The sequence below is a fragment of the Erithacus rubecula genome, assembly GCF_903797595.1.
Source record: "Erithacus rubecula genome assembly, chromosome: 16".
Lineage (NCBI taxonomy): Eukaryota > Metazoa > Chordata > Aves > Passeriformes > Muscicapidae > Erithacus > Erithacus rubecula.
The window spans coordinates 8,687,379-8,708,271 of NC_136668.1; the positions used below are offsets into that span (position 1 = coordinate 8,687,379).

General features: G+C 38.5%; 1 protein-coding gene across 1 annotated transcript; it reads left to right on the forward strand.

Annotated features, from left to right (window-relative positions):
- The first annotated feature begins 382 nt into the window (after positions 1 to 382).
- On the forward strand, positions 383 to 20,015 carry DDX46 (DEAD-box helicase 46). Its single transcript, XM_079319405.1, is given in 25 exon segments — positions 383 to 582; positions 2,840 to 3,022; positions 3,302 to 3,442; positions 4,329 to 4,446; positions 4,617 to 4,641; positions 4,644 to 4,723; positions 4,725 to 4,782; positions 5,085 to 5,236; positions 5,557 to 5,670; positions 6,264 to 6,429; positions 6,793 to 6,913; positions 7,241 to 7,416; positions 7,844 to 7,965; positions 8,761 to 8,839; positions 10,623 to 10,705; positions 11,514 to 11,678; positions 12,022 to 12,184; positions 13,066 to 13,259; positions 13,782 to 13,919; positions 14,564 to 14,713; positions 15,337 to 15,534; positions 16,114 to 16,332; positions 16,777 to 16,921; positions 17,543 to 17,616; positions 18,077 to 20,015. Coding segments are annotated over 25 exon segments (3,129 nt in total). The 5' UTR covers positions 383 to 565; the 3' UTR covers positions 18,125 to 20,015.
- The last annotated feature ends 878 nt before the right edge of the window (positions 20,016 to 20,893 follow it).

Below are 20,893 nucleotides of genomic sequence, written 5' to 3' on the forward strand. Positions count from 1 at the left end.
CGGTAATTTAAACTAAAGTTGAGATATGTAAATAATGAGTTTGCTCAAAAATTACTTGTTGTGATTCTCTATTTATATGCCCAAATGTAATACAAATAAATTGGAAAAATCCCTGCAAAAAGCCTTAGATTTGTACCAGTACGTGCAAAATCAACGGATTTTTAATCTTCACCATAAAAAGTAATCAGGAAAATACCCTTGAGTGGGCAGAGCATCAGGAGGGGCTTGGACCTAATTAAGAAATCTCGATGAAGAAACGGCGATCAAGAAACGACCTTTGACCAAGATATCAATCTGTTTTATTCCGTTTTTATCTTCCCTCTGTCGGTGTACATAATCCTATTTAATGTTTATTGCCAGACCGATTGTTTTCTATTAAAAGCCTATTTGCTACCCGCTTCCTTGGCGCTGTGTGCGGCTGCTCGCTTGGCGCGGGCCGGGCCGGCGCTGCGCCCTCCGCCCGCCGGGGGGCGCCGCGCTGCGGCGGCCGGAAGGGGCGGGGCTGCCCGGGGCTCGCCGCGCGGGCGCGGAATGGCCGCCGCCGTGTAGCGGGAGCGCCGCCGCCATGGGCCGCGAGTCCAGGTGAGGGAGCGGCGCCGCCGCCCGCGCCCGCCCGCGCGGGGATGGCGGCTCGCGCGGGGGTCCCGGCGCGGTGACGCGGCCGTGAGGGGGACAAAGGGTGGCGGGGGCTGTCCCGGCCGGCGGGCGCGGCGAGGCCGCCGCGGCAGGGCCCGGGCCGGGGGCCGGCCCTGAGGGCAGGGACGGGACTCGGGGCTCCGGCCCGGGGGCCGCGGCTCCCAGCGCTGGCTGGGTCCGAGTTGCCAGAGCTCACCGACCCCGACCCCGCGGCTCCCGGAGCGCCTCCGGCCTTCGCGGGCTTTTCCCAGAATACCGCAATTAGCCACCTAGGGGGGTTACCTTGGTTTAGATGGTTTTGCTTGTGCCTTTCGTATTTATGTAGGGTTCTGTATCTTTTGCCCTTTCATAAACACCTGGTTAGGGGCTGTAACCAGCTGGGCAGCAATGTGCCCCTGTGCTGCTTGTCTGGGCCAAGCTCCAGATGATACGGAGCTGCTCACACCTATCAGGCTTTAAACTGATTTCACAATTTGCAGATGCTGTCGGGCATACGCCTGTGTCTCGCGGTTTAATTAGATTTTACCGTAAAGCTAACACGATAGTCCCCACATGCAGTTGTACTACACGGTGACAGCTCCCAGGTCCATAACAGAGATTTACACTGAGAGACAAATGCACTGCAGTTTTAACAACCAACTTTAGCTCAGTGATCTAGTGCAGAGCTGGGCAGTCCCACAGATGTAGCTGAATTCGCTGCAGATGAGGGGGAGCAGCAGTGGGCAGTACAGGGCACCCTTAGAGCTCCTGAACTGAAAGCCAAGGTCTGGCACTCCAGCCAGCAGGACTCCGTTGCTGGTCACAGTATAATTTCTCTGCTGAAAATGACAAGGTTCTTCTGTTTGGGCTAAAAATAATGTTAAAAGTGGGTTTAAGTTTGTATTAATTTTGTATTTTAACAAAAAGTTTTGAAAGTGAAGAAATGATAAGAAGGTGAGAGTGAATGGTGGGTGGAGATGTTCCTCACACTGGGGCTTTTGCAACCTGAAATGATATTTTTGGCTTTATTGCACACTATAGAGGAAAAAAAATTGTAACAAAATAGTTCTTTAAAACTAAAAGATTAGAAAGAGTGGAAGTATAGAACAGATCCTGTTTTGTGATGGAGATGGAAAACAAATTAAAAATCTCAATGCTGACAGATGTTCTTTGCACTCAGTTATCCTGTTGATAGGCAGAATGTGGGTATTTTTACTGTACTAACTCCAAGAGCATGTGGTGCCTAAATACACCACATAACATAGACTAAATGTAAATATACTGCTATTTTCAGAGCTGCACTGTTTTAATACTACCATGGAAGTGAAACAAGGAGTTGGGGGGCTTAAAGTCTTTCCTTCTCTGCTTCTTCCTGCTTTTCAAGCACGATTGTTGGACTTGTTAGGAGAAAGGGTCTGTGGGTCCTAAGCCACAGGAGAGTGAGCAAGGGAATTATTCTGGCATGTTGACCAAAAATCTGGGATTGGAGGAAGAGGAAATGGTCACAGTCAAGGTTTCTCTGTAGCTTCCACACTCAGTTGAAGAGTTTCCTAGTAAATTCCTAGCCCTGCTCTGCCGCACAGTGTGGTTGGGATAAGAGCATTAATGAGGGGAGGAAAGGAGAACCCATCTCCATCACATCCCCTCAAGCCTTGCTGACTTCTGACAGCTTCTCTTGTAATGTTTGATATTCCAGAATTTCTGTTGATGTCAGCATGGTAAAGACATTGACCACAGCTGTGTCACATCCTCAGGGTTTTATGTTTCTTTCCAGTCTGACAGCTTTCCCATTGAGTAGAGGTGTAGTTTACCTGCCTTACATGGGTAAACACTTATTGTATAAAAGCAACAAAGAACAGTTTGTTTGCTTCACCGATTTGGGATAGCTTCAAAGAGCCTTCAGCTTTTCCTGTATGAAATGGAAATCAGTGGATTTCTGAAAACGAAATTGTTCCTGATGTTCTGGTGTTCTCATGATGTGCTTATAATAGTATTGTAAAACTTAAAGAAAATCATGACCAAACAATCCTTCTAATTTCAGTGCCATTAAGAGTGTATATGCGCATTACGTATATTTTACATATATTATGTATATTAATCAGTTTTGGCAAGATAATTACAAGTTAAGACGCCTAAAAGTCCAGGAAATTGAGATAAATAGTTTTGCTTGCTTGACCACCTGAGGAACACCGTTTGAGCACTCGTGTTTCTCTGTGGCACACAGGCACTATCGGAAGCGCTCTGCGTCGCGGGGACGCTCCGGGAGCCGCTCCAGGAGCCGCTCCCCGTCGGACAAGAGGAAACGCGAGGACAGGCGCTCCAGGAGCCGGGAGCGGGATCGCAGGCGGGACAGGTCGCGCAGCAGGGACAAGAGAAGGTCTCGCTCGCGGGACAGAAAGCGTCAAAGGTGTGACACCAGCCCCAGCTGGAGTAGCTAAAAGTGCCTGTCTGCTGAATATTGATGTTCTCCCTCTCTAGTTAGTTGCTTTGCTGATGTCTGTGCTGGATTTCACTGTGCTTAAGGCTTTTTGCTTATTAAATGATTTCTGGCTTGCTGGTGCTGGAGTTTGTAAGCTCTTAGTGGTCTTGTTGATTGGTGGGTTCCTTTTACAACCTGTTCCTCAGCAGAAGACTAAAGTTATACTATGAGCACGTCCTAAGTAAAGACAATTTTGTTGCATGTCAGACGTTCAAGGAGTAGAGAAAGGGAACGGAGCCGAGAGAGAAGGCGATCGCGGAGCCGAGAGAGGAGGCGCTCGCGGAGCAGGAGCAGAGGGAGACGGTCTCGATCCTCCAGTCCAAGCAAGAACAGGAAGACAGAAAACAGGTATTGTCATGTTCTGAGCTTTAGAAGTGTATAAAAGCTTACTGCATTGTGTCTTAAATATATCTCGATAAGGGTTTCAGATATAATTGCAAACAGCATGTAGTCAGGCTCTGCTGTAAAGTGAGTGGGCAGTCTGTAAATGGTAACAACAGTCTATATACAGCATAAGTAGTGATGGCACTGTAGAAATCATGACAAGCTGGAATCACAAAGGCTTTGGGAATTTGTTTATGTTTTGTATTAGAATAGTCCAAAGAAAAACCTTCATATATTAAATTAGCTAAAGGGAATTTTATGTTGTCATAAGGTAGCACAAAGTTGGTTTAGATGCTTTCTTTTAAATTGGAATCAAGTAAGGGTAATAAAACTTGTGAAAAAATAGGTTTTGTATTCAGTGCAAGTCTGCCTGTTACATTTGCATTACATAAGTAGCTTTTCCCAGAGAGAAGGGCTTTTCTCTGTCAGGCAGGATACTGTGTTCAGAGGGATGCTCACATTTCCATGGCTAAATGCTAGATCACTTTACCTTTGTCTAGAAATTCCACAAACAGGAATTTTTTTTTAAGCTGTTTTCTGAATGCTGACTTCAAGGAGGTGTAAAATAAAGAGCAGAACAATAGGAGTATCAGTTGTAAGAGCTCTGAAAATGAAGTCTGCAAAAAATGAGAAAAGCACATGAATCGGTGGATTGAGTTAGAGTCTACATTACTGGTAGTTAGAGGAAGTAATTCTATAACATGGAAAGACTGTCTGGGAAGCAGTGTGTTTTGTGAGGTGTTTGAAAGCATAACTGGGTGGTTATAGTTTGATTGCTGTCCAGCATATATGTATTCTTCCTCTGAGAAAATTTGTAATGTTCTAAGAAACCTTTGATCTTACCTTTCAGATCAAGATCTAAAGAAAAGACAGAAGGTGTAGAAGTTTCCAAAGAAAAGAAAAAAGACAAAGATGACAAAGAGGAAGAGAAGGATAAAGATGCTACCACAAATGCTGTGGCCACTGAGGTAGAGACTTCTAACACTTATAAATTTAAAAGATAAGGAACTTAAACCAGGAAGTTTGTGGATGTCCAGTCTTCTGCTGCTTGCTCACTCAGTGGTTTTATTTGTTTAAAGAAGCAAAGGCTAAAGCCAGCAGCCATTAATTTTCACTTTTTGGTTGGTTTTTGTCATAGAATTTTGATCAGAACAAACTAGAGGAAGAATGAGGAAAACGAAAGAAAGAGTGGAGAAATGGAGGGAAGAACAACGCAAGAAGGCAATGGAAAACATAGGAGAGCTAAAAAAAAGAAATTGAAGAGATGAAACAGGGCAAAAAATGGAGTTTAGAAGATGATGATGGTATTTAACCTCTTTTTATATAACAGAATACTTCTGTTCCCAGTAATATTTTTATTACAATGTCTTTAAAGCATCTGATTACCCTTCAGAATGTGAACCATAAAATGTAAACCATAACAAAGCCTAAATCTGGTCAAATGATTTAAGATATATTTTTGATAAACTAACTGGAGAGATTTGTATGGGGAAAAATTATATAGCAATAACCCTGGGCTGGAATTATTTGGGTGGACAATAATTTGACACATGTAAGACTTCTGTCTTTCCCTGTCTTTTATCCCCATCTTTTTCACTCTTACTAGATGATGAAGAGGAAACTGCAGAAGGAGAAAAGGAAGGCAATGAAGTTGAAGATGAGGAGTTAGATCCTTTAGATGCTTATATGGAAGAAGTAAAAGAAGAGGTCAAGAAGTTCAATATGAGAAGTGTGAAAGGTGGAGGAGGGAGTGAAAAGGTAAAATCACTTGTTAAATATTTGCTTTTAGAAGACAAAAATAACTTTGTGTTTTAATAGCAAAATGCCTTGGGAAAAAAATGGGGGAAATTGCAAAAAAGCAAGAAATTATATTCAGTTAATGCATGTTTGCTTTAACTTTCATTTCCTGGTGTTTTATGAAACTGTTTATCAAGCATTGTTCTGATAAAATTTCTTTGAGGGAAGTGTGAAATGAAAATGCTTAGCATAATGTATCTAGAAGTACAAATATGTAGTTTTTGCAGGATGGGTTTTGTTTTATACAATAGTGCATTCTTTTTTTTAAACATTTTTTGTAGAAAACTGGACCAACTGTTACCAAGGTGGTAACTGTGGTGACAACCAAAAAGGCAGCTGCTGAGTCAGAAAAGAAGAAAGGGGAGCTCATGGAGAATGACCAAGATGCAATGGAGGTAATGGAAATGTTCTGTATTTCTCTTGTGAACAGGCACAGTGCCTGCTCTTGCTTCCTGTGGTTGTGTGTGGTGTTTGGCCTGAAGAGCTGTGAAGGGTGTGGGTATTTTGCTGCTCAGGAGGCTGTGGAGGGACAGCCTTGCCTAAGGCTCAGACTCAATACCCTGCAGGCCCTGGAGCTCAGTTACTTCAGGCCATGCTCTGTGGTGCTGCTTCAAAGCTGAGGTGGGGACATCTGTCAGAGCTGTGACTGCAGTGTGACCCTGGTCTGCTGGCTGGCTCCTTTCTCTTTATTTCCCCTTAGTGGTTCTTGGGTATGGCAGTGATTATTTCTGAATGACAGGACTGGTAGTTAGTTGATAAAGTTGTGAAATTGACACAGACATGGTAAGAGTTAAGGTTTGGGAGCAACATGAAAGAACTAGGGGAAGGAAGAATTGGGACTCTTAGGTTGAGAGCAGATCTTCAGTTTCATGTCTACTATAGTAAGAAGTACCTGTTGCTTCTGAATAGTTGTGCTGTAAATGAAAAAAGCCAAACACCTTCATAATTCATGGATCCTAATGTACACAAAAACTTGTGATCTCTACAGTATTCCTCAGAAGAGGAAGAAGTTGATCTTCAGACTGCCCTGACTGGCTATCAGACCAAGCAGAGAAAGCTGCTAGAACCAGTGGATCATGGAAAGATAGAATATGAACCTTTCAGGAAAAACTTCTATGTTGAAGTACCAGAATTAGCTAAAATGACTCAAGAAGGTAAAAACAAATACACCCTGAACACCATGGATACTTTGAAGAAAATAATGGTAGATTTCAGTGTGCTAAGAAACAGCAAATGCTTTAGAATATAAAAAACATTTGGAGCAATTTGCTATAGAAAAGTGTTAAATCAGGTGCATCCCTATTGTTGATAACTTACTATAATTATATATGAGGCTTTGATTGGAAAATTAACCTGAGTCCTTTCAACCTAGCTCCTGTGTTTATGTGTAACAAGCAAAAAGCTGTTTTTCTGTTAGTGATTAGTATTTTATGTTAAGGGACAAAGCCAGAATTTTTTTATCAGGGTAGTAGAGAAGTGTCAAGTTTGACTCTGTTAAAAGGTAAACTCTGTTTCAGAGGTAAATGTGTATCGGCTGGAGCTGGAGGGAATTACAGTCAAGGGAAAAGGCTGTCCCAAACCAATAAAAACCTGGGTACAGTGTGGTATTTCCATGAAGATTCTCACTGCCCTCAAAAAGTAAGCAAGCACTTTATGAACTGTATTATCCTTGATTTTGCTCACTGTGTTCTATCCTATGTCCATGAGAAGGACCTTTTACTTTGCTGCATAATGTCACATGTCCATGTCTATAAATGTTATATATATAATCATCAGAGTGTTTATCACTCAGTGTTGAATTATTAACTATTCTCTGCTGTTTGTATCATGCCTTTGCTGCTCATTTTGATCTGTATTTTTTGAAAGACACTGATATAATATGTAAAAAAAAATTAGCATAGCTTCATGGTTCATATCTGTCAAATTCTATTTTGTTCTTAAAATATTTTTTTTTCCTTCTTTAAGACATGGCTATGAAAAGCCCACTCCAATTCAAACCCAGGCTATCCCAGCAATTATGAATGGACGGGATTTGATTGGCATTGCTAAAACAGGAAGTGGAAAAACTATTGCATTTCTGTTGCCCATGTTCAGACACATTATGGATCAGAGAGCATTAGAAGAAGGAGAAGGTCCCATAGGTAAAAAGATTTTATTTTCAAAGTTACTGTTTAAATAAATATAACCTCATGTATATGCTTTAGATGGGTTTCAGTTCTTCGCTTGATTATAGGGAAAAGAACTTATTAATGTCCATTGATAAGTGGCTTTTTTTTTTTAGTTAAAGATCACCGTGCTCTTCAATCTTGTTTTGTGATCACTGTGCTGTCTCATGGTGTTGCAGTAGCACTCCAATGTCCACCTATCTAGGACACCTTTCTCCTTTGATTTGTACACTTGACCAGATTTCCACTCCTTCCTCATAATGTCTTAGTTATTTATCCTTGAAATTATGTTCTTAAAAATAGGAAGTAAATTGCTGTAAACATCATTACAAAAGATTAATTTCTATTGTGGAAATTACAGCTCTTACATTGCAATGTATGATGAAGATATTTTGCTTTTCAGCTGTCATTATGACACCTACACGTGAGTTGGCTTTGCAGATTACCAAGGAGTGCAAGAAATTCTCAAAGACACTTGGGCTTCGAGTTGTGTGTGTTTATGGAGGAACAGGAATCAGTGAACAGGTATGCAGAAGACATGCCTGCCTTGTCAAAGAATGCTTGGGCTTTATTAGTCAGTGTTCTTTTGTTGCAAAATTAGTTGCTGAATTTCTTTTTCATTAATCCAGTACATTTGCAGTCTTCTTTATGGATTTTCTCTGTGGGAATGGTCGTAAATGCAAAATGCTTTGCATGTAACTTAGCCTTAAACAGTAATGATCCTGGAAAGTCTCAGATACAATCCTTAAAAATTACACTTTATGTCTGTACTAATCATTAAAGTTGAATTTTTAGTGGGATATAATAGTTTGAAAGTTACTAAGAAGCTGTTTTTCTGGGAGTTTCCCTTAAGATAACAAAAGCCAGAAAATGATAACTTTGGTTTATTGCATTATCAAATATTGCATCTTGAATTAACTTAGAAATTAATTTCAAGGTTTTCCACACTTCCATTTCACCCATTTATGGAAACAACAGGAGTAACCATCTGTGGTGGAACATGATGTGTCTACTATCTCTTGTTCCTGACGTAACACTGACATTTCTTACAGGCTCTTAACTGTAACCAAGTCATATCCTCATTAAAACTACTTCAGGGGATGGTAACTCAGACTGTCAGGGGTTACTCTTTTTGGAAGCAAAGTTTTCCTAACACTAGAAAAAATTGCTAATTAAAATCTTCACATAATTCACATTAGTTGAACAGCTCTATTACAGTGTAGGTGGAGTCCTTTTTTGCAAGGTGATATATATTTAAAAAAACCTGAAAGAAATCACAAAACAAAAACTAGCAGATTGTTTACTGTGTTTTGGAAACAGATCGCTGAACTCAAAAGAGGTGCTGAAATTATTGTTTGCACACCTGGACGTATGATTGACATGTTAGCAGCTAACAATGGTGAGTAGAAAATCTTTTCCTTTGGAGAATTTTTTTACATTTGTTGTGTAATTCTAACAAATTCAAAAGATCATGTATTTTGATAAATGGTCTTATGGAATTTTCTTATATCTCTTCAGGCTGCACTATATAACTGTTGAGAATATATAGCACTAATAATAGGTTTAAGCATACATTGATTTTGGGGAGGACAGGAAATACTACATTCTTGAAGAGTATTTGAGAACGTTAATCATTGCTAAACTTGAAATGTGCTGGTCCAAATTTTTTAATTTGGAGTCATTTAGATAAAGATTATGTAACAGTTGCTTATTTTGTCTGCCCGATGATCAGTTATCTGTTAGAGTAGCTCAGCAGTTCCCCACTTTACAAGAGCATCTGACTCTGCCTTTATCTGTTGGCTTTAAAAAACAGACAAAGAAGCCCTCCCTAAATACCTGCTCAGAAGTAAAAGAAGTGACCTTATATCAGATATTCAGCTTCATTAAACTGAGCCACTGCAGCTTTAAGAGGTTTTGTGCTAGTGTAACCATTGCATGCTTATTAGATAAAGTTTTATTATTAAATTATTCCACATCAAAACCTCTACTAAACTGTTGACATTATTTAACTTCTGTGAAAAAAGTACCTTCAAGACATATAGAACTGGGCTTCCAAGACTTAAATCGTCAAAGGTAGGTACATTAATGCTGTTCCCAAGTAATTTTACAAAGTTATTATTTGGGGATGGAAGTGTTAAGATGTTAAATAGATACATAGATGTAAGGAATACTTGCTTTGTTCCTTAAATATTAATTCCATATCTTAAAAAATGCAGCGCGTGATATCTTCAGTAATTTGAGAATTCAGCTACGATTTGGTGAAGCTGAGAGGACCAAATTCTTCTGCAGTTTGATAGGCACAAGTCTGAGTGAAACTTGTAGAAATGTGACAGATCTGCTCCATTCAGAGAGCATTTGGCAGTGTCACTCCACATTTATGTGGAACTGAATGTGTTTATACTGTTTGAGAGTACGATTCTAAAATCCTTGAGTTAAATCCTTCTCATGAAAGGGAATCTCTTCACTGTTTGGGAAGGGTGCTAGTTATCCTGTCCATGATAATTTAAAAATATTCAGAGAAACACAACTTACTTTATTTCAACCTGTCCCAGAGTTTGGGGTGGTTCTTGATTTTAAATTCAGTAGTGTTACCGGGTAGGTTTTAATATTTATATAGTCATTTTGAAAAGACTGACTACTCTGTTTTATGGCTATTATTAGCAGTGATCTAGAACTAGTATGGTTATCCTCAAATAGTTACTCTTAGTTCCAAAGAAGCATTACAGATTATGTATAAAAGGAATTCTCTGAGGCTGCAGCAGTTAGCACTGGGCTTTGCCTTCCACACATGCGCTGTAATCTCTAATATGTTCTTTTCTAGGTGCCGCTGTCAGATACTGGCTGATGTGGCTCCTTGCTTCAGCTCAGTCTTAGTTTTATGATGTGTTTTGGCGAGGGCAGTTTTCTGAATTTTACAGGTTCTTCTGGCCCTATGATGGTATGCAAGAGAAGAGTTTGACAAACTAAAAGGGCCTTATGCATACTTACACATTTTCCAGAATGTATGTGTGATTAAAGTGTGAATATTAAAATTCACATTTAGTGAATTTTTTAAAAAATTAATTAATGTCTTTGTTAGAAGATAGTCAGATTATGTAAATATTTTTAAAAAAATATTCCTAAGTGAAAATAAATTTCCATTTGATTTTGTTTCCCATGTGTTTTTTCCTCTCCTTTCACAGGTCGGGTGACAAACCTCCGTAGAGTCACATACGTTGTACTTGATGAAGCTGACAGAATGTTTGACATGGGGTTTGAGCCTCAGGTAATTCATGGCATGAGGGATGGTGCCAAAAGATGCTGTTATTCACATCAAGGGTTTTGCAATGCTGCATTATTACTACACTGCCAGTGGGTCTTCAAAAGAATGTGCTGCATATGGACAGCAGTTGAAGTTGACTCTAATATTTCTATTACTCTCACATCTATTACCACATTATTGTAACATCACATTATCCTCACATCTAGTGGAAAGTATCCCTGTCCATGGCAAGGGGTTGGAACTGAATGCTCTTTAAGGTCCATTCTAACCCAAACCATTCTGTGGTTCTATGTTTTGCTTTCAGTACTTTACACTTATACACTTTAATACACAGAGTGTTTTACACATTCATTTGGAATACTTGTTACATCCCTGTGCAATTCCTTGTTACGGGTATTGTGTTAGTACTTGTAAGATAAGAACAAAATGTTGGAAATGCTGCTGACTAATTACTTGCTAAGAGCTTTGGACACCCATGGCTCTTTTAGTTGTCATGAGCTATACTGTTCTCCAAAACTAGGAAAATTCCTTTTATTTGTCTCTTGAGCTGTAGGGTTACTGCTGCATTTCCTAGGACTTTTGCTGAGCTGCTCCCAGATTGCATATTGCCATGCAACTAACTTCCTTTTGAATTCAGGAAGTTTTGTCTGTCTTCCAATGCCAGCAGCTTGGTGCCAAGAGGAAATCTGTAATGAATGCTTTGTAGTCTGTGAGGTGCAGATATCACCTGACTTTAAAGATGACAGCTTAGCATGAGTATGAAGTTAAGTTGCAGCACTTGGATATTAACGGGGAATGTTCTCTCTCACAGGTTATGCGCATTGTAGACAACGTCAGGCCTGACCGTCAGACTGTCATGTTCTCTGCTACTTTTCCCAGAGCTATGGAGGCCCTGGCTCGCAGGATCCTCAGCAAACCTATAGAGGTGCAGGTTGGAGGCAGAAGTGTTGTCTGTTCTGATGTGGAGCAACATGTGGTGAGTGATACATCTGCCTTGCTCCTCATTTGCTTGCAAAAGATTGTTCCCAGCAATGTTGGATATAAAGCAATATACCCATAGAGCTTTTATTTTTAGAAGTATAGTGGCCTTATTAAAAATGGACTTAGAATAAATCAGCACTCTAATCTGCAAGTGCACTGTGATTTTTAAAGTTGGTTTGTAGTACTAAGTTGAACAGCTGTTCTACCACTAGCTGTGGGAACAGCCTAAAAAAGTCATTTCCCGCTCCTGATTTTAACGATCATGCACTCTGGATTTGTTCAATGCCTCAGTATAAAATTATATTCTTTCTACTAGCTTTTTTTATGTCTTCTTCCAGATTGTCATAGAAGAGGAGAACAAATTTCTGAAGTTACTGGAGCTGCTGGGACATTATCAGGAGAAAGGATCTGTTATCATATTTGTAGATAAGCAAGAACACGCTGATGGGTTGTTGAAAGATTTAATGAGGGCCTCTTATCCTTGCTTGTCTCTTCATGGAGGTAATCTGCAAATTTAAGAATTTCTATTAGCTACTCCCAATTAGGATGTTGGTATCCAGCAGTTAAAAATCACTTAGTTCTTTTATAGTACCTATTACTACTTCTTCATAAGCAGGTTTTGCTTTGTAATTGGGGAGGAAAATAGTTTCTTAATTTGAAATAGGCATGATAGTTTTGTGTAATTACTCTTCACTGTTCTCTGTGAGATGTCATGAGATGCCAAATCTTGTGTGTGCAAGAGGACTGTTACTGAGAGTTAACACCTCTCAGGGAATATTGCTAACTACTTGCTACTGTAAAGTAGTGAGTGCCACTGGGGACTATCCCATGATATTTTTATTTGAGGTTCCACAGTAACACCAGTTGTCGCTTTACTTTTCTTCTATCAAGCAGTAATAGAATGGAAGTAGCAAGAGGAGAAAAATCTCTTTACAATGCTGTCCATCACAGGATACTTTAAAACTTAAAGTATTTTTTAGTGCATTTTATATAAAACCAGTAAGTACAAAATCACTGTTCAGCAGGAATCCACCAGTGTAAGAGGGAAAATAATCTTACTCTTCTGAAATTTCTGTTGGCTTTAGAAAACAGACAAAGCCTCCAGATGAGGTCTCAGCTGAAGTACAAAATAGAAAATAATATAAGAAATGTTTTGAGGATCTTGATATGGGGAAAACATATTTTGGTAATTGAAAAGTTAAAAGTTGTTTTAAATAATAGAAGTTATTTTGGCTAAGGTATTTTGCCTTCAAAAGTGTGAAAGTATTGAAGTTTTATTTGCTTATGGTTTTGGTTGTTTGAAGTTGGGAGGGTATTTTGACCTGTGTACAAATTCTCATGACTTAAAGCAGAGCTTTATAATTAACTGACTTGTCTTACAGGTATTGATCAGTATGACAGGGACAGCATCATTAATGACTTCAAGAATGGAACCTGCAAACTTCTGGTGGCCACATCAGTAGCAGCGAGGGGCTTGGATGTGAAGCAGCTGATGCTGGTGGTTAATTACAGCTGTCCCAACCATTATGAGGACTATGTGCACCGAGCAGGCCGCACTGGGCGAGCTGGCAATAAAGTATGTACACTAGGTTGCCTGGTTTGGTTAGTACTGGCATTTTTCCCTTCTTATTGTTTGATGAAGTTGTTCAAAGGGATAGCTACAGAGAGAGTAGTTTGTATTGATGGTGGGAAGAGTGGTTTTAATATGTTCTGAACTTTAGCAATCTGAAATTTGGAACTTGTATGTTGTTCTGATGTCTGAGTCTTCTTTTAAACCCCATTTGTGGATGAAAGTTTGGATGTTTTTCACTGTTGGAAAGGTGCCCTACTAAATTGATAAGATTTTAATTTTTCAAATTTTAACTGTGACAACACTGGTTGGAAGGAGAGTTTACTATCTTCGGATGATTACTGCTGTATCAGCTTCTGGGAAATCACTTTATTCATTCTACACTTCCACTAAAAAAAGTTATTGCTTAACTGTCATGGTTAGTTCCATTGAGCAGAAATCAGCATCTGTGCAAGGGTTCTTCAATAAATTTAGAGATAGTGTCTTTAGAACTTTTTTCTAATTGTCTCTTAAATTAATTTTGACCAGGGGTATGCATATACATTCATTACTGAGGATCAGGCACGTTATGCTGGTGATATCATTAAGGCTTTGGAATTGTCTGGGAATCCAATTCCTGCTGATTTGGAGAAGCTCTGGGCTGACTTCAAAGACCAACAGAAGGCTGTAAGTAATTCTTTCTTCTCTAGGGGGCTTGGTCCAGTTTAATTCCTGTGTGTGCATATGTGTCCAGTTGTCCAGTGTACACACAAGTCACCTCTCTGGGAACATGTGTGTGCTTGGCTGAGTGTGTCAGTGACCTCAAGATTGGAATCTTGAATGTCATTTAAAGAACTGTTCTTGAGAATTTAAATATTGTCATCTGGTATGTAATAAATACCTTTGGTATAAGGGGCACTTTGGCTTTTAACAAAATTCACATACGAGATAATGAAGCCCTTTCACAGAATTTGTATGATTATTTCTAGAGCTCTCACCATCAGAGAATCTCACTCATGCTGAGAAGAGTGACTTTGAAGTTTTTCTGATACAAAAAATTGAGGGGTTTTTTTAACTGCATTTGAGAAGCATTTAAAATGTGTACTTGCAGGAAATCCCAGTAGAGTACTGTCTCTGCTGAATTAACATAGTTTTTTAAGTTACATTTCATCAGGAAATGCAGCTTTTAAATTTTAAGCGCTTTATGAATGTGCTAGGATTTGCTTTTTAAAGAACTTGAAAATTATTTGTATAATCTTACAGTTATTTTGTAACTATCAGAACTAGGATTTGAAACTCCTAAGTATGATAATACACGTTTCTGTTTTCAGGAGGGAAAGTTGATTAAAAAAAGCAGTGGATTCTCTGGCAAAGGTTTTAAATTCGATGAAACAGAACAGGCTTTGGCTAATGAAAGAAAGAAGCTACAAAAAGCAGCTCTTGGCTTGCAAGATTCAGATGATGAAGATACAGCTGTTGATGTAAGCACTTGGGAATAGGATTTAAGTTGCTTATGAATTTTCTCAATACATTTGATTTACTTCCCCAGTAGATTGTATAATACATTGCAGACTGCATGGATTTCTGTTACTCTGTGACCTTGGTTACTGACTGCATGTATTCTTCAAATATAGAGATACAGCTATGAAAATCAAGATCTAGGAAGATCTTCAGTGTCTCTTTTTGACTTATTGGTATTTCGCATTTAATGTGTGTAGTTATGTAAATGTCACATAAATTATTTGGGATATTAACCTTGCATAAATGAAACAGAACTATGGTTCTCAATTGCATACATATCTTTATTTGAAGTGTTTTAAAGACATTCATAGTAGCATTTTCTATTTCTAAATCTTACTAGATTCCTTTCATAATGTTGGATAGATTCCTTTTTGTGACCTTACAAGTAAACACTGTGTTCAGACTTTTTCCTGATTAGACCATCCTTTTGTTGAGCTGTAGTTTTGGGCAGGCTTCTGCCATTTATACAAGATTAATTTCTTTAAGAACGTGTAGATTAAATGGCCCTTAGTGTTTCTTTCTTTATGATGACAAGATTATATAGTGGTAAATGCAGTGATCATACAACTTTTATTTTCTTTAGATTGATGAACAAATTGAAAGCATGTTCAATTCAAAGAAAAGAGTAAAAGACATGGCAGCACCAGGCACATCAAATGCTCCTACACCATCAGCTGGGAATGCAGAAAAATTGGAAATCGCGAAAAGATTGGCTTTGAGAATCAATGCCCAGAAGAATCTTGGAGCAGAGGCACAAGTCATGGTTCCTTTCCACTTCAAGGTCAGGCTCTTTACAGATCAATTTTATTATTTTTTAATAATGGTTGTTCAGTTCTTTGTTCATTTGTTTTAGTGTTTCTGCACACTAGAAACATACTGTATTGTTTATCTCATTTAGGCTGGGTTAACTCACTTTCATAGGATTTGTAAGCTGATATGTTTCTAAGACTTGTTACAGAACTGTAAATGCTTTATCTGCCTGACAAAGAGTTAATTCATTACTGATAACATTACACAGTTAGTTTTTTCAGTTTTGGCAGAGTTGCAGAACATCTTTCTCTTTTGAAGTATGAGATGTACATGTGATGTACAATGTGTTTAGATTGAGGTTAATTGTTCTGGAATGTCCAGAGATATTTTGAGCTGAAAATACAAAAGACCACTAAGATCTTTTCTGTGCAGGTGTGAAGGGAGTTGTTGAGAGGAAGGAAGGAAGGAAGGAAGGAAGAGCAGAAGTTTGGAGAATGTATTTGTTATGCAGACAATTACATTACATAGATAGCTTTAATGAAACCCTTATTGGTTTATATAAGGCTTTTTTTGGCTACCTTGTTCTCACTATGGACCTGTGCTTTTACAGGATGTGATGCAGCAGGCTACAAATGCTATCCTGAGAGGAGGCACAATTCAAGCTCCTACTGTGTCTGCCAAGACCATTGCAGAACAACTGGCTGAAAAAATCAATGCCAAGCTCAATTATGTACCCATAGAGAAGCAGGAGGAAGAGAAACAGGATGGAGGACAGAATGAATCCTTCAAAAGATATGAAGAAGAATTGGAGATCAATGACTTCCCACAGGCAAGTAACCATTTTGCTTATAATGGTTTAAATTACCATTATTTAACAAAACCTCTCTTCATACTTACAGCAATAAAATGTCTCTATTTCTGATCATACCTAATTGAAATTTCTATGTTAATTGTGGTTACTTCTCAGGTTATCTAAATGCAATGCTTTGGACTTATTCCAGAGAGTATCAGAAAAACAAGTATTTGTTAGCAGACAAAATCTTTCTACCTTCTACCCCACTTCACAAATACCCAAATCTCTGACACTGTCTGGTGCTTTTAGCAAATTTTACTTCACTGCCATTACTGATACAGCTCTTTGCCCATATTTCACAGTATCAAGTACAAATTCCCTGTATTTATCTTTGAGGTTCTGCCCACGCTGGCAGAACTGATGGATTGCTATTTTGTATGGTACTTTTGTTGTTGATCTCTCATATCCTTCACCTTGCAGACTGCCAGATGGAAAGTTACCTCCAAAGAAGCACTGCAGAGAATCAGTGAATATTCTGAAGCTGCCATTACAATCAGGGGAACTTACTTCCCTCCAGGCAAAGAACCCAAGGAAGGGGAACGAAAGATTTATTTGGCTATAGAAAGTATGTATTCTTTTTATAAAGTTTTTATTAAAACTATGAGTCTAGTTTTGTAATTAGACATGGAATTTCTGTAGTCAGTGTTTGGACACTTGAGTTATAGACTCACTTAAGTTACTTTGCAGTTACTGAAAAACATTTGTTTATCTCTATACACTTACTAAACAATCCATAGAGATCACAGAGAGGCTTCTCATCACCTGCCAAAGAACAACAGCTAACATAGGAAATCAGTTTGGAGAACAAGCACAGAGGAAAAAGAATTAGCACAAAGAGGTCTGTGTTAGCGTGAAATAAAGAAGAAAATAGAATTCTGTTTAGGCTGTTAAAGGTGTAAGAAATTGTATCAACTACTACAACACAAACTTGGCATTTGTCATGATGCTTGAGTTTTTTTCTCAAGAAACCTCTCATACAACATATTTCTGAACAGTATCTACCCTCACAACTGGCGTATCTTCCTTAAAAGAGAACACTGTCAAGCTTTGGCATTCTGTGCAATTTCTTCAACAAATATCTGAGGATATTCAGCCGATTTTACTGTGCTCCTAAAAGTAGACAGCAGTGTTTATTCTGCAGGCTTCATATATAGAAAATGTTTAATTATAATATTTTTATCTTCAGGTGCCAATGAATTGGCTGTACAGAAAGCAAAGGCAGAAATCACACGACTTATAAAAGAGGAGCTCATCAGATTGGTGAGTGCAATATCCAGAATGCAGAGGGAAAGTGCCTTAATGTGTGCTTTATGAGAATTCTGCAAATGTTGACACTCTGGCATAAGGTTTTATTAATATCAAGGAGTGGGACCTGTAGATCTCAAAAACACTGTTTTATTGAACAGCCTAAAACTCCATGGCACTGGTTAATTGGCTAGAACACAGCTGCTATCAGCCAGCAGATGGAGATAACACATTGACAGAGCTTTCTGAGTGAAGACCCCCTCAAAGGGTTTGGTCTCAATAAATGTCCTAATTTCAACACCATCAGGCAGGGGAGAGAAGAATTATCCCCCTCATTTGGTTATTTTATATGTGTTGAGAGATCTGGTTTGCTGTAGCTTTACCACATATCCAGCTATGAACTTAGTGGGGTTTTATTGCAATTCATTTATCCATATTTCCTTTTAACTGTGATTATCCTGTTCTTTATTTGCAGCAAAATTCTTACCAACCAACCAACAAAGGAAGATACAAAGTTCTATGAGCATTTGGAGTTACCTGTCTGCTAGCAACTGGTGCGTGAAACTGTGTGGCTTCTGTTGTTTTTGCTGTTTACACTGCTTATTGTAAATTAAGAAATTTTTTTATTTCATCTTGCGGACATTTTTTTAACAGAAAATTGATACCTGCTGAAGCATCTTAATTCTCTCCCCTAAAGTTATCAGTCTTAAAGCAGACCAGTTTTGATGGAACATGATTTAAAGTGCAGTTTATATACTTTTCATCTTAAAAAATATGAAATAAACATATTTTAATTTTTTTGACAGACAGTATTCTGTTAAGTAAATGAAAGTATTGGGATTTGTGTTGGAAATTGTTAGAATGTACCTGCATCATTTTGTTGAAATGGTTTGCACATCAGTTTATACTGGAAAAATTACAAAACATCAAAATAAAGCAGGATTTTTCTCCTGATCCATAGCATCTCTCTGGCTGGTTCCACACATATTCATTTCCTGTACAAATGTCTCCCTAATGTCAGAGAGTCCTGCATTGATCAGAGTAGAGAATTTTATCCAAAAATACTCGAGGTCTTGTTTTAAGATTTTATCCTTCTCATGTCCCGATTTTTCTTTATCATCCAGCTAATAGATAACTCTTTGGAGTTGTTGTAAAGTGAAATGTGTTGTAGTATAACAATAGTTTTCCTGTTTTTTCTAAACATAAGAATTTTAGGATTTGATTTTTTTTTTTCCTCATTTGGTAACATAAGAATGAAAGCCTGTTTTAGTTTAAAAAGAAATTCGCAGGAAAAAAAATAGAAACCTCTTTTGTAACAAAACACAACTTTGTCACTCTTTTATAGTGTTCTTATATATACATTTAATGTGATTATTCTCCCAGGATCGTAATCTTTGTTACTGTTAGGACATGGCTTTAAGTAAAAATGTATAGTGATATTTATGAATGATTTTCCACAAATACTATCATTGCAGCCAATAAGTTACTGGGACAGGCAAGACCAATGTTTTTGAGGTCTCATCCCCATAACCAGTAGGATTCATGATGGACTCTACTCCTAAGCATTTAACTTCTGTCTGCTTGTCTGCAGCCAAAGCAGTAGCAATTTGAATTGTCTCATTCTAGCAGCTGCAAGCCTTTCAAGATGATGATTTTCAAAAGGACTTTCATAAAGAGCTTTTCCTACCTGACACATTGAGAAGAAATGTGTCATTTTAAACCAGCTGTGTATATACTGCTTTAACCCTGGTGAAGACAAATCATACAATCTGCATCATGGCTGTATAAATTCTCAACTTTTCTTTCCAAACTTCAGGTAATTTATGTGACTCTTTGTGTTTGCATACAACTGTTTGTTACCCTGTTAGTGTACTTTATTTGCAGTACAGAGAAGCAGCAAAGGAATGACTATACCAGCTTAACAGTCTGCCTTTAGGATAAGAACACTCCTGATGTGTACTTGACAGTATTAATGCATGGAGTAGAGCAGAGAGAAGCAGCACACACAGTAACACTTCTCAAAATGTAAAAGAGATCCCAAACTAAAGCTCTGTGATTACATTTAAATACACCAGTTTTCCTTCCCTTAAGAACTGGGGGTTTTGATGTCTTTCCTAGAAATTCTTTGTTGAATTGTCTAAGTTTTGAACAGTGTCCCTTCCCAGAAGAGTGACACATTTTGTATATTTAATGCAGAGCACTGCAGAATTTTGGACAGCCTGACATGTCTTTAAAAATCTTGGTTCAAAATGTTCATACATTGATATCCCCTAAAAAAGGCATGATGGAGACACTTCTGTTGGATTTCAGAGATGCAGACATGTATAATCTTTAACTTCCTGGGGGTTTTAAATGCGATGTCAATATTCTTATGTTTTTTTAATTCCAGCAAAAATAAAAGCAATTTCAATGTATATTTTTCAGAAACTGTTTTTCTGAATAGCTCCTGTTTTCTGCATTTGCACTGCTTCTGTGTTTTTTCCTGTGACAGTTAACCTCATGCTGTTTGGAGAAGGATGATGTAAACAGCTTGTACTTTTGTTTTTGTGCTGGAAATGCAATGCAACACAGCCCAGACTCTGTTAAGAAAGTCAGGTGAAGGTGTTTAGGTAGGTTAACACAGGAGCAAAATTCATAAAAGCTGGGGGAAAAGAAGCTCTCCAATTAACAAATACATAGGGAAATAAACAATGGGAACAAGATGAGAATTAAAGTTTGGAGAAGTTACAATTAAAAAATGAAAACAGCTATATGTAATTCTTCACAAGTGTGTCCATGGATATAGACAAGATCTTTAAAAACATCATGATTTGGCTTCTGTCCAGTGAATCTGCCCTGGTCAGATTCATGTTGCCATTTGAGGGAAGAGCACAGTGATGCTGGTTTTTTGGGGTTGATTTGTTTTTTGGGTTTTTTTTCCCAAATACACATAAGCAGAGCTTGTTCTGTTACCTGCCTGGTGATAATGTGACCAGCTTTCAAGGTTCCATTTTTGCTCTTAGTATTTGGATGAAGAGTGGTGTTTAGGGTGGAGAAGTGGTGAAAGTGTTAGGCACTGGACTGTGTATGAGCATTTTCTTGCATGTCACATAATATGGTGGTGTCATCGTGCAGCAGGCCCACACCAGGGGGGGAGGTAGAGTGAGACCCCTGCTCTGAGCCCAGCTCCCTCATTCTCCATGCAAGTGTCCCACCACAGACTCAAACAGCAATAACCTACCACTGTGAAGGATTAATGCCTTAGTCATGAAAATGGGAGAGACTAAATCCAGTATTTTGTGTGTGGGGAAAA